The sequence below is a fragment of the Dioscorea cayenensis genome, chromosome 4, assembly GCF_009730915.1.
Source record: "Dioscorea cayenensis subsp. rotundata cultivar TDr96_F1 chromosome 4, TDr96_F1_v2_PseudoChromosome.rev07_lg8_w22 25.fasta, whole genome shotgun sequence".
In the NCBI taxonomy this organism is placed as follows: domain Eukaryota; kingdom Viridiplantae; phylum Streptophyta; class Magnoliopsida; order Dioscoreales; family Dioscoreaceae; genus Dioscorea; species Dioscorea cayenensis.
In genome coordinates this window covers 14,406,997-14,418,892 of record NC_052474.1, presented here as the reverse complement: position 1 = coordinate 14,418,892, position 11,896 = coordinate 14,406,997, and the positions used below count along the sequence as shown (strand labels likewise).

The 11,896-nt window shown below is 40.2% G+C and overlaps 1 protein-coding gene across 1 annotated transcript; it reads left to right on the top strand.

Moving 5' to 3' along the window:
• Positions 1 to 1,701: 1,701 nt before the first annotated feature.
• On the top strand, positions 1,702 to 3,009 carry LOC120258718. The gene is made up of 3 exons (XM_039266159.1): positions 1,702 to 1,997; positions 2,167 to 2,222; positions 2,885 to 3,009. The coding sequence occupies exons 1-3, from the start codon at positions 1,702 to 1,704 to the stop codon at positions 3,007 to 3,009; spliced, it is 477 nt and encodes a 158-aa protein (XP_039122093.1).
• Positions 3,010 to 11,896: the final 8,887 nt, after the last annotated feature.

Below are 11,896 nucleotides of genomic sequence, written 5' to 3'. Positions count from 1 at the left end.
ACCATGGGAATGCTCTATTACAGCAGCTGAAGATAATATTTGGAAAGCCATGCTTACAGACTTCATGAATTATGGAAGAGTTCCAATAAAAGAAGAAGTCAGTATTCCTACTGATCTAACTATACTGGACATAGCAAAACTACAAGCATATCAGTCAATTCCGGTATAAGAACCTAGCAGAGATCAGGGGAAAAACGCTAAGGATATTGTGCAACCTGTCTATGGCATCAATGAGAGTTCAGATGAAAGCTCAGTATTTGCAGAAGAAGATGAACTAGAACATAGTGATGTACTGCTGAATAGAAATTTCTGACAGTCAACTGAGGAAGCACCTGAACTGGAATTGAAAAAGGTTCCTGAACACCAAGAATATGCATTTCTTGGGGAAGGAACTCAGCTTCCTGTCATCATTGTTTCAAATCTTACGGTCGAACAAAAGCGAGATTTGGTGAATGTTTTAAAAAAACACAAGAATGCAATTGCTTGGAAGATAGCTGACATTAAGGGGATAAGTCCTTCATTTTGCACTCACAAAATCCTGATGGAGGATGATCATAAACCGTCAGCCCTACCACAAAGAAGACTGAATCCAAACATGAAGGAGGTAATAAAAGTCGAAGTCATAAAACTTCTTGATGCAGGCATTATCTATCCAATTTCTGACAGTGAATTGGTGAGCCTAGTCCAATTGGTACATAAAAAGGGGGGATGACTGTGGTCACTAATGAGAAGAATGAGTTAATTCCTACTCAAACAATCACCGGATGGCGTGTCTACATTGACTACAGAAAATTGAATGATGCTACCCGAAAGGATCATTTCCTGCTACCGTTTATCGATCAGATGCTTGAGAGGCTTGCTGGGCATTCATACTACTGCTTTCTGGATGGCCTTTCAGAGTATTTCCAGATTCCCATTGCGCCAGAAGACCAAGAAAAAACCACATTCACATGTCCTTATGGAACATTTGCATACCACCGCATACCTTTCGGCCTTTGTAATGACCCCGCCATTTTTCAGAGATGCATGTTAGCAATTTTTGAAGATATGGTGAAAGACTTTATGGAGGTGTTCATGGATGATTTTTCTGTATTCGGTGACTCCTTTGACCTATGCCTCAAGAATCTAGAACGTGTTCTTGCTTGGTGCGAGGAGATCAACCTCGTACTAAGTTGGGAGAAATGTCACTTCATGGTTTAAGAAGGGATAGTCCTGGGTCACAGAATTTCAAAAGAAGGAATCGAGGTAGATAAAGCAAAGATCTCCGTAATAAAGAAGCTACCTCCTCCAACCTCAGTTAAAGCCATCAGGAGTTTTCTGGGACATGCAAGTTTTTTTAGAAGATTCATCTGGGACTTCACCAAAATTTCTAGACCCTTAATGAAATTATTGGAAAAAAATGTACCGTTCAAGTTTGATGATGAGTGAATGAAAGCTTTTGTCACCCTTAAGGAGAAGCTAACCCAAGCACCCATAATGATAGCTCCAAATTTTGATTCCCACTTTGAATTGATATATGATGCAACTGATTTTACAGTGGGTGCAGTTCTTGGGCAACGAAAGCACAAACACTTCCATCCCATATATTTTGCAAGAAAAATGTTAACAGATGCTCAAGAGAATTACACCACAATAGAAAAGGAGTTGCATACCGTGGTCTTTGCATTTGATAAATTCTAATCTTATCTAGTTCCTTCCAAGATGGTGGTTTATACTGATCATTCAGCTTTGCGGTACCTACTCAGTAAGTCGGATGCAAAACCACGCTTGATTAGATGGGTCCTCTTACTTCAGGAGTTTGATCTTGAAATCAAGGACACGCGAAGGGCGGAGAATCTTGCAGCAGATCATTTATCCAGTTTGGAGAATCCTAATCTAAAAACTTTGAGAGAGAAAGACATCAATGATTCATTTTCTGAAGAGCACTTGTATAATATTCAGGTCATGGAAGAGTTCAAGCCACCTTGGTTTGCAGATTTTGCCAACTACTTAGTTGGGTGTGTCATCCCAAAATGGTTCACGCATCAACAACGGAAGAAATTTTTTTCGGACCTCAAGCACTACTTGTGGGAGGATCCCTACCTTTTAGAATTTATTCAGACTAGGTTGTTCAAAGATGTGTATCACAGACTGAGTGTCTAAGTATCTTGAAACAATGTCATTCAGGACCAACTGGGGCCATTACAATGCAAATCGAACTGCAAAGAAGATTCTTGATTCAGGTTTCTATTGGCCGACATTGTTTCAAGATACCCAAAAGTTTATACAATCATGCGATAGATGTCAGAGGGTGGGTAATATTTCTCACAAAGATAAGATGCCCCAGAATTGGAATCAAGCTTGTGAAATTTTTGACGTGTAGGAGGATTGACTTCATGGGGCCATTCCCAAGCTCACATGGTTGTAAGTACATCCTCGTAGCAGTCGATTACATGTCTAAGTGGGTGGAAGCTTAGGCCCTACCAACAAGGGTGTCCGGGCAGTGGTAAAATTCTTAAAGAAGCTTTTCTCCCGGTTTGGAACACCACAAGCAATCATTAGCGATCGAGGCACTCACTTTTGCAATGCTTAATTTTCAAAAATTCTAAAGCGCTAAACTGTCTACCACAAATAGCAACACCATATCATCCACAAACTAGCGGGCAAGTGGAAGTTTCCAACAGGGATTTAAAAAGGATCTTGGAGAAAAATGTTGCTCAGAATAGAAGAGACTCAGTAGAACACTTGGATGATGCTCTATGTGCCTACAGAACAGCATACAAGACTCCTATTGGGTCCACTCCATATAGATTAGTCTATGGAAAAGCATGTCACTTACCTGTAGAACTTGAACTCAAAGCTTATTGGGCTATTAAATTTCTGAATTTTGATTCCACTCTTGTAGGTGAGAAAAGGAAGCTTCAATTAAATGAATTGGATGAATGGCGCGCCACGGCATACGAAAATTATAAACTTTACAAAGAAAGAGTGAAGGGGTACCACGACAAGCATATCAAGCACCGTAAATAGTTTTAAGAAGGGAATCAAGTGTTACTGTTCAACTCGAGGCTGAAGCTATTCCCCAGGAAGCTCAAGTCACGTTGGTCAGGTCCATATATGGTCACTCAAGTTTCCCCACATGGAGCAGTCGAGGTAACTCACCCCGAAAGAGCTACTTTTAAGGTGAATGGACAAAGGTTGAAGCTCTATTTTAACACCAACAATTTGAAGATGACTGTGTGAAATTTCAAATTATTCGAACCCCCATGAGGTAAGTAAAAAGGTATGTCAGGCTCGTGACGTTAAACAAGCGCTTCTTGGGAGGTAACCCAAGCATTCGGGGGTTTATTTTCATGTTTGTGTGTTCTTTGTGTTCATGTTCTTATTATTTTTCGTATTTTTTTAGAGTTGTTGATTTGAATAAGTCCATGCTCTCATCACTTTGTTTATCATGATCATTGTCCATGTGGTTGTTTACATGATTTTATTGTGGAGTAGCACTTGTTTGGGCTATCATTTCATGCATTAGATCAAAATTTTGAACCATTATTTCATGGTGGATATGATTTTAGAACACTTTGTAACCATGGCCATGTGTTTGGAGACGCAACCAAAGCCTTAACTCATATTTTTAAAGTCATATGGCCTCAATGAGCTACTCATTGAGGCCATCAAGAAAATTCAAAAAGTTTGAACTAGCCTATACAGCCTAAATGAGCTGCTCATTAAGGCCATCAAGACCATCCAGAAACTTTGAACTAACCTATGCGGCCTCAATAAACTATTCATTGAGGCCATCAAGAAATTCTAGCAACTTTACACTAGCTTATACGGCCTCAATGAGCTGCTCATTGAGGCCGTATGGAGCCTTATTTTTCATTTAAATGTTGCCAACTTCTCTCTTTCCTCATTCTTCTTCTTCTCCAACCGAGCCCTAGCATCTATTATCCATGTTTCCATGGCTAGATCTCACTAAATATTGTTCTAAATCATCTCCACATCTCCTTGGGAAGTTGATCTAGAGTTTGTCTTCAAGCTCCACTCAAGTGTTTTCAAGATCTTTGTTGGTAAGAAGCTTGTGTGATGAAAACTTTTCTTTTCTTTTCTTCTTGCTTTCTTGAGTTTTTGTGTGGATTATTTCAAGCTTTTAGCTTGTATCTTGTGGTATGATCATCATGTTTTTGAAATATCCCAAATTTATATAAAAATTTCTTTGAATTCATGATGTGGGGAAACTCTTTCAAATGAATAGTATCCATACGGCTCCATATGCCAGTATGGATCCTATTCACTTCAATTTCTTCATGTTTTATCCATTGTCATGCCACATTATGCATTCTCTTGGATTCCTTTCATTCTTATTTGATTTTTTATTAATATAGGAATGCCACAAGTCAAGAAATTTGCCTCCAAACATCCAAGAAACACAATGCCAACCCCGAAGAACCCCACTTTAATCATGCTCATCATAAGACGAAGTGTAAAGTTTCGAAGACCAAACCATGTGGCACACTTCATCACATAGAATGGGGTATTTTGGAAATATTTGGGACGAAGGAACAGTTCAAGGAATTACTTTCACATGGTGCTTGGTGAATCTATTCTCAATTGATGATCCTACCTTTTGCCAACTTATTTTGGAGGTTTTGAGCATTTTTGAAGCACACCAAAACTACCATATATACAACATCTTGTGATGACTAGTTGGACATTTGAGCAAGGACATTTTCTTTACTTCTTTAGTATGTTTCTTTGTTTTACTTTTGATGCAAGTGTGTTTGTTTGGTTTTAATAAGTTGGGGAGGGGATGCCCTACCAACCTTGTGTAGAACTTTGCTACTCTTTATCTAGTATTTGTGTATTTTGACTACTCCCTAGTATTTATTTTTGAAATCTTAATTTTTGTTTGGAATGATGATGCCCCTTTATGCCTTGCAGGGCATTAAGGGAATTTGGTGAGCCTCTCAACATTCCATTGAAGCCTGACCGACATGAAAAGCTTGCAACACCTTTTGTTTGGGTCACTCCTCGCTGTGTGCACAAGATTAACCGGGGAAGTTTGTTCCACCCTCCTCCATTGTCTTCATTGCATATATCACCATGCTTTTCATGATTAGTGTATATTGGGGACAACGTACAACACTAGGTGGGGAATGGGTATATTGTATGTATTAGGGTTATTATTTCCATGCTAGTGTTACCCATAATGGCTTGTTCATTATTGTAAGACTCTTATAGCATGAATTAATGATTTATTTGAGTTACATATTTGTTGTTGTACTCTAATGAATCATGTTTCACCTCTAGTATTGTCTTGTGCAATGCAGCAAATCACTGTAGCTTCCACTGTAGCAACTAGAGAGTTTTCGAGTCAGAAATTGAACCAGGGTATATAGCCTCAATACTGCCCCGGATGGAGCCCGGGATGATTACTGTAGCCATTAAAGAGGATGAGTTATTTGAAGGCATACTGGCTCAATGAGGTGCTCATTGAGCCAGTATGGTTACTATTTGAGAGCTTGTGTGCAACTTTGCCTACCCCAAACGGGCTCGATGAGGTCCTCATTGAGCCGGTATACCACCCATGTAGAAGCCAATTTGTGAGAGATGTTGGGGGGTATATGAGAGTATCTTGAAGGCCATTTGAGTGACTTTTTTGAGGACTCCTGGCAGCCATTACTTGGGGAAGAAAAGGAAAATGAAGACATCTTTCTTGGGAGTGTTTTGGCTTGAGGCTTGGAGAGATGAAGAGCTTGAAGTTCAAGGGGAGAGCTTCAACATCAAAGGAGGAGAAACATTCGGCCTTCCTTGGTTACAAGGAATCGTCATTCGGCCGGCATTCTCTATCCTCATCATCATTTGGACTAGGGAGTGTCATTTATGCATTTACTTCTTATTTTTGTTGTGTTTGAGATACTTGTTTGTATGATGGCACACTAGACCCCCAAGGCCACCGGATGTAGGTAAACCTTGGGGGATTCATCATGTATTTTGGATGCTACAGAAATATTTGGAATGCATTGGTGTGATTTATGGTTTGGCTCGTTGTGTTTCATGCCTAAAACTATTAGTTGGAGAGATCCTTAGTTCTTGTTTGAGTTGTACATATAGACATGACCTACTCGCATGTACTAGATCGTTAATGAGTTAAAAGGGGTAATCTTTTACCAACATACCGAGAAATTGGATGTAGGTAGCCCCTCCGAACCATGAGGATAAACTTAGGTTAAATGCGTCGTTATTGCGTGATCTCCATGTACTTAATGCAATTATAAGAATATGATTAGGGAGAGGTCCCTATCATCATTTGTACGGGATTAGAGTTTAGCCGCAGAGAAATTAGGGTTGAACTATTGTTGCAGTCCGTCGGTCTAAATCACCCTTGCTATTTTATTCTTATGCATCCATACATCATGATGACCCCTCTTGGAAATCCTCATACCTAGGCCTATTCTTATCATCATTGCTCTTGTGATTTTCTTGCTCGCATTGGAATTGTTATACTTGTGTTTTATTTACATTCTTGCATGTATTAGAATAGTATACCATGCTTAAGTGGTAAGGTTAGAAAGTAAGTGATGGAGGAGTAATAGGAGCTACTTAGCCCCGTGGAATACGATCCTTGGGATTTTGCACAAGGTATTACTTTGCGACCTCGTACACTTGGGCAATCAATGATTGCTTCTTCCACATTTATTCTGGATTGATATACATTATTAGTGAGCTTGCATGTCTACATTGGGGACAATGTACAACTTAAGTATAGGGGGAGTTTACGTTGTACATGTCTTTAATATATGTTTTGATTTTCATACATGCTCACATAACCAATAACGGTTCACGATAGTTGCAATGATTGTATTCTTGAGTTTACAAGAACTTTTGCCATAGAATATTCTTATGCTCTAGTGTTTACTTGAATTTCTAGGAATTGTTGCCCGAATAACACTTGTTGCACTACTCGCTCTTTAAACTATTTTGGAAACTCAAGTTTAATGTTAAAGGGACTAGTTAGTGTTACTTCTTGTGTTAATTCTGCAAAAAAAAAAATACTAGTTGTATGTAGCTACTCTCATAAGTTGGATACTAGTTAAGCAATAATGAGAGAAAGAGCTACCACCTCGAAAGTGTGAAAGCCACCTTAGCGGCCACTTAGGAAAGGACTACCTTAGAGGATGTGTGAAGCTACTACCATCTTTTGTCTTGTTATGATTTGTAATTAAATAAGTCCCTTATACTTGCAACTTTGAGGAGTATACTTTGCGGTTTAATTGAGTGAGATTACACACACTTACAAGATTTTGGGTTTATTGTCCTTGTTGATTCAAGTTTTTAGCTAAAGCATTGATTTTTCATATTTAGTGTTGAAATTTCCCTTACTTGTAGAATGCTCTGCTTGCATGCTTTGGTGAACCTAAGGCCGAGCACTTTGAGTATTTCCTTCTTCTATGCTTCTTTGTGTATTTCTTTGCTTGAGGACAAGCAAAAGCTTAAGTGTGGGGGAGTTTGATAAATGCTTGTGTGATAAGAATGCGAAGTGTTCTTTCCTTGTGATGAGCATTACTTTTATTAGGTTTTAGCGCTAATACTTGTACATTTGTGTTACTTTTATGCATGTAGTGTTGTGAAGCTAAGTATTGAGAAAAGAAATCAAAAGTAGATTGTGAGCACACTAATTGGTGGAATTTTGGAAGGAACAAACGCAAAGACACAAGTGGGGTCTTATAATGTGTGAATGTGTGCCAACCTCAGTATACTCAAGCCATTACAATGAGTTGTAGAGGCACAAAGGCAGTCACATTTGTGTATCTTGACTTATGCATTGATAACAAGATCTTCACCAACGAATCCCTTGATTGAAAAAGAGTTGTGATCTACGGCATAAACATGTTCCCGTTTATGTTGCCTCATTGAAAAGTGCAGAATCGGGAGTGCTTTGGCCAAGCACTGTAGTAGGGTACTGTAGCATATCACTGCAGCAATTCCTCTTCACAGCTGTCCAGAAAACAGGATTTATAGAGAATCCACATGGGTGTGGGGAATTCGCCACGCCCGTGTGGAAATTCCAAAGGCCCTTGGGAAGAATCCACAGGGGCAAGTGGATTCCCGATTCAAGCCCTATTTATGCCGCGATTCAGCCCGATTTTAGGAATGTTTTTTTCCCCTTTTCTCTTCCACTTTTCTCCATCATTTAGGAAGCCATCAGCTAGGGTTTGGAGAGGCTTTTGGCAAGTCTATGGAGTTGCTTGAGGGATTCGACACCACGATTTGCTTAGAACAAGATTATTGGGGGAGCTTTCATTGGCATAGATCCGGCGAGGTATGCCCTAGGCCGGACAAGGGGACCTTTGGAGAAGACTCGGCTACTCCACAAGACCATCGAGACGACTACCGAGGGGGTTTTCTTATGGAACAATTATTTTTACTTTTGATTTTATTATTGATTGTATTGTGCTCCATGGAGAGCTAAACTCCCTAGTGGGTACTTGGATTTTGTAAACCCTATGATGTTATTGTTTTATTAATATTTTATTATGCTTTCCTTAATTGATGTTTCAATTGAGTTCCAATCTTGAGTGTTTTTGGAATGATTTCTTCCCTAGAGTGACACTAGGGTTGAGAGTCAATCTTGGTAACCATTGTAGATGAGTGATACACTACGAGGGTTAGACATTGCTTGATTGGAGAGAGTTGAGAGGTTGAGTCGAGAGGTAACAGAGCATCCATGTTCCCCTCCAGTGTTATTTATGCTATCTCCATTTCCTTGACTTCTTGGCGATCATACTAGAGTGAAGTTCTAGAGGATGAACTCCGCTGGGGCTTAGTGGTGCGAGCAACAGAGTGAAGTGTTAAAGAGACTCTAGTGTCTGGGGCTTAGATGTGACTTGGGGCCTTTCGCCTGGCCCAAGGGTTAAGTCTATACATAGGAAGAAGGTTTATCACTTGGATTCCCTAGAACTCCATGCAACTTTACACAGTGTGAGGTGTTGAGAATGAGTGATTTCTCCACCAGAACATAGTGTAGAGTTTGTCATGGTTGACCATAGATTTGGGACCGTGTGCTTAAGGATTTCCATGACTCATTGAGCATTGATTAGGAAGTATAATTGTTGGTCTTGCACTTGAAATATTAATCCTAGGGGAGCATTGCCCGAGTACCCTACTTCTATCGATTGCCTTACCTCTCACTTACTTTTGCCTTTCATTCTTGTTTCTTCATATCTTTCTTTTCATTAAATTTTATTAAGACTATCATTGTTCACTTTCACATAGTTAAGTAGCAATTTAAGTATTTTTACTGCGTACTCCCTATGGATATGATACCCCACTCACCTGGGATTTATTACTCGACAAACCCATGCACTTGTGGGTCACACACAAGGGGAGTTGTCAGCGATCACTTTGAGAAGTGGTCATGAAGGTGAGGGTAGGCTCCTGAGTGAGAAGACCAACATTGAGTCACCCGAGGTCATGGAGGTTGAGGAAATCGCAAAAAAAAGGAGGTGACAGCCCCACCTTACAAGCCAAGAATCCCTTACCCTTCGAGATTGAAGAACGACAAAAATGATGAGCAATACAAGAAGTTCTTGGGTCTATTCTGACAGTTGCACATCAATATTCTATTTGTAGAGGTGTTGTCTTAAATGCCTCGTTATGCAAAGTTTCTTAAGGATCTCTTGACCAGCATGAGGAAGTTAGAGGAGAGTGCATCTGTGATTCTAGATGCTTCATGTCCGGCAGTATTGGAAAAGAATATGCCGAACAAGAAGAAGGACCCCAGAAGCTTTATCATTCCATGCAACATTATTAATTTGGGTGAAATAAAGTTATTGGGAGATCCAGGGGCTAGCACCAACGTCATGCCTTATACTTTCTTCTGGAAACTAGACCTGGAAGAGCCAAGGCCCACTCAGATGACACTTCAATTGGCGGATCGAACAGTTACGCATCCGAGAGGCATCATTGAAGATATACTTGTGAAAGTTGACAAATGCATATTTCCTGTAGATTTTGTAGTGTTGGATGTTGATGAGGATGTCGATGTTCTGCTGATACTTGGGAGGTTGTTCTTGCACACTTTTAATGCTCTTACTGACATGGATAGTGGGGAATTGGCTTTACGAGTTGGTTATGACAAGTTGACTACTGCCTCACCGAAGCCATGCGACATTCTCTTAATTTTGATGATACTCTTTACCTTCTTGACACTACTGATGTGTTAATTGATGAATACATGCAGGAAATGATGTGTCCAAACACATATGAAGGGGTGCTAGATTAGGAAGGGGAGAACGAAGAAATCTTATCACTTGGTCAAGAGGACAAGATGCAACCTACCTCGGGGACATGAAGAGGATGATCCAAAAGATATAGCGAGCAAGGTTACATCACAAGAAGCGCCCCAAAGCTAATGGGGATGTGCAAGCACGGAGTAAGGGTGGCGAACTCTTATGTGGTAACAAGCTCGATAACTCTACCTCTACCTTGAAACAATTATGTGCACATGCTTTCAGGTTGTAGGTAAGAGGGAAACCTTCATTTATGAGCCCCCGTGAGCTAAGAAGAAGTACATCATGCATAGTGACTTTAAACAAGCACTTCTTGGGAGGCAACCAGAGTCTTTACTGTTTTTATAGGTTTTAGTTTAGTATTTGCATACATAAGAGATTTAGTGTTGGTGTCTTAGTCTTTTACATGCTATTGTTGTGTTTTTCTTGTGGATTGTTAGTGTTTTTGTGTGCTTAACTGTGATCGGAGAGGTTTTTTGATCGTTTGAGTGTGTTTTCCATGTTTCTCTAGTCAGTTTTTCATAGTGTAGGCAGGCTCTGAGTGTGTGTAAGTGTGAAGAAATTTTCTGCAGAGTATGTGATTTTTTCTAAGTCATCTAAAGAAGACACACGGCCATGTAGAATTTCCACACGGCCGTGTATTTCTCTACAGAGTTCTCAAACCACGCCTCTCTTGACCCCTCACCATCTATTTATAGAGCTCAAGGCCTTTTTTTGGCCATATTTCAAGTTTTCCATCTTTATTTCGTCGATAAGCCCTCTTTCTCTTTTTCCTTCACCAATATTTTTCATGTTTAATTGGTTTATGCATGCATTAGAGTGGTTTTAAAGTGAAATTTTTATGTATTTCTAGATTTTTTGTATTTCCACACTGCCTTGTAGATTTCTGCGGTATTGATTTCTTATGTTTATTTGATCGATTTTCTTTTCAATTCTTACAGATGTGTCTTTCTCGACCTTCATATCATTATCTTCACATTGTTTTGAGCAGGTCGGTGAACAGCCGTAGTCATAGCACTGGTGTACTCAGTCGGCAAAAGCTGTTGTACCTTTATTCAATAGTTCAAAGTGTGCCACTCCATGTGGGATATATCTTGGAAGAGTATTTGAGACATCAGGGTATGCGAGAGTGAGGGTGATCTTCTCAGGCCCATATATCACAGGACTTATCATCGGGATGGGTCTACTGGACGTGATCAGGAGGGCTGAAAAAATGATTATCCCAGCACCCCTCGGCTTGGAGACTATGCGACAAATGAGTTTGATTAGGAGGTATAGAGACGTGGTGTATATGATGAACATGCCCCCACCAGAGCCTGTCGAGGCTGAGGGAGATGCAGCTGAGGTTTACAGCCTACGCTCGAGCGCCAGCCTGAGCAGATGGAGACTAAGGCACCACCTGTAGCACAGGAGCCACCTCCAATGCATATGTTTTCTCCATCTCAGGCCTATGATTGCTTTGAGAGGCTTGAGGGTGCTGTAGGGGTGCTACTGGCTGAGATTGCTAAGGTTCGTGTGACTTATGCCACGAACTATATAGAGGTTATGGCGCGTCTTGACATACTACAGCAGATCCTAGAGCGAGACACGACCTCACCTTTTGTGATGAGACCGAGGGCTCCTCAGGC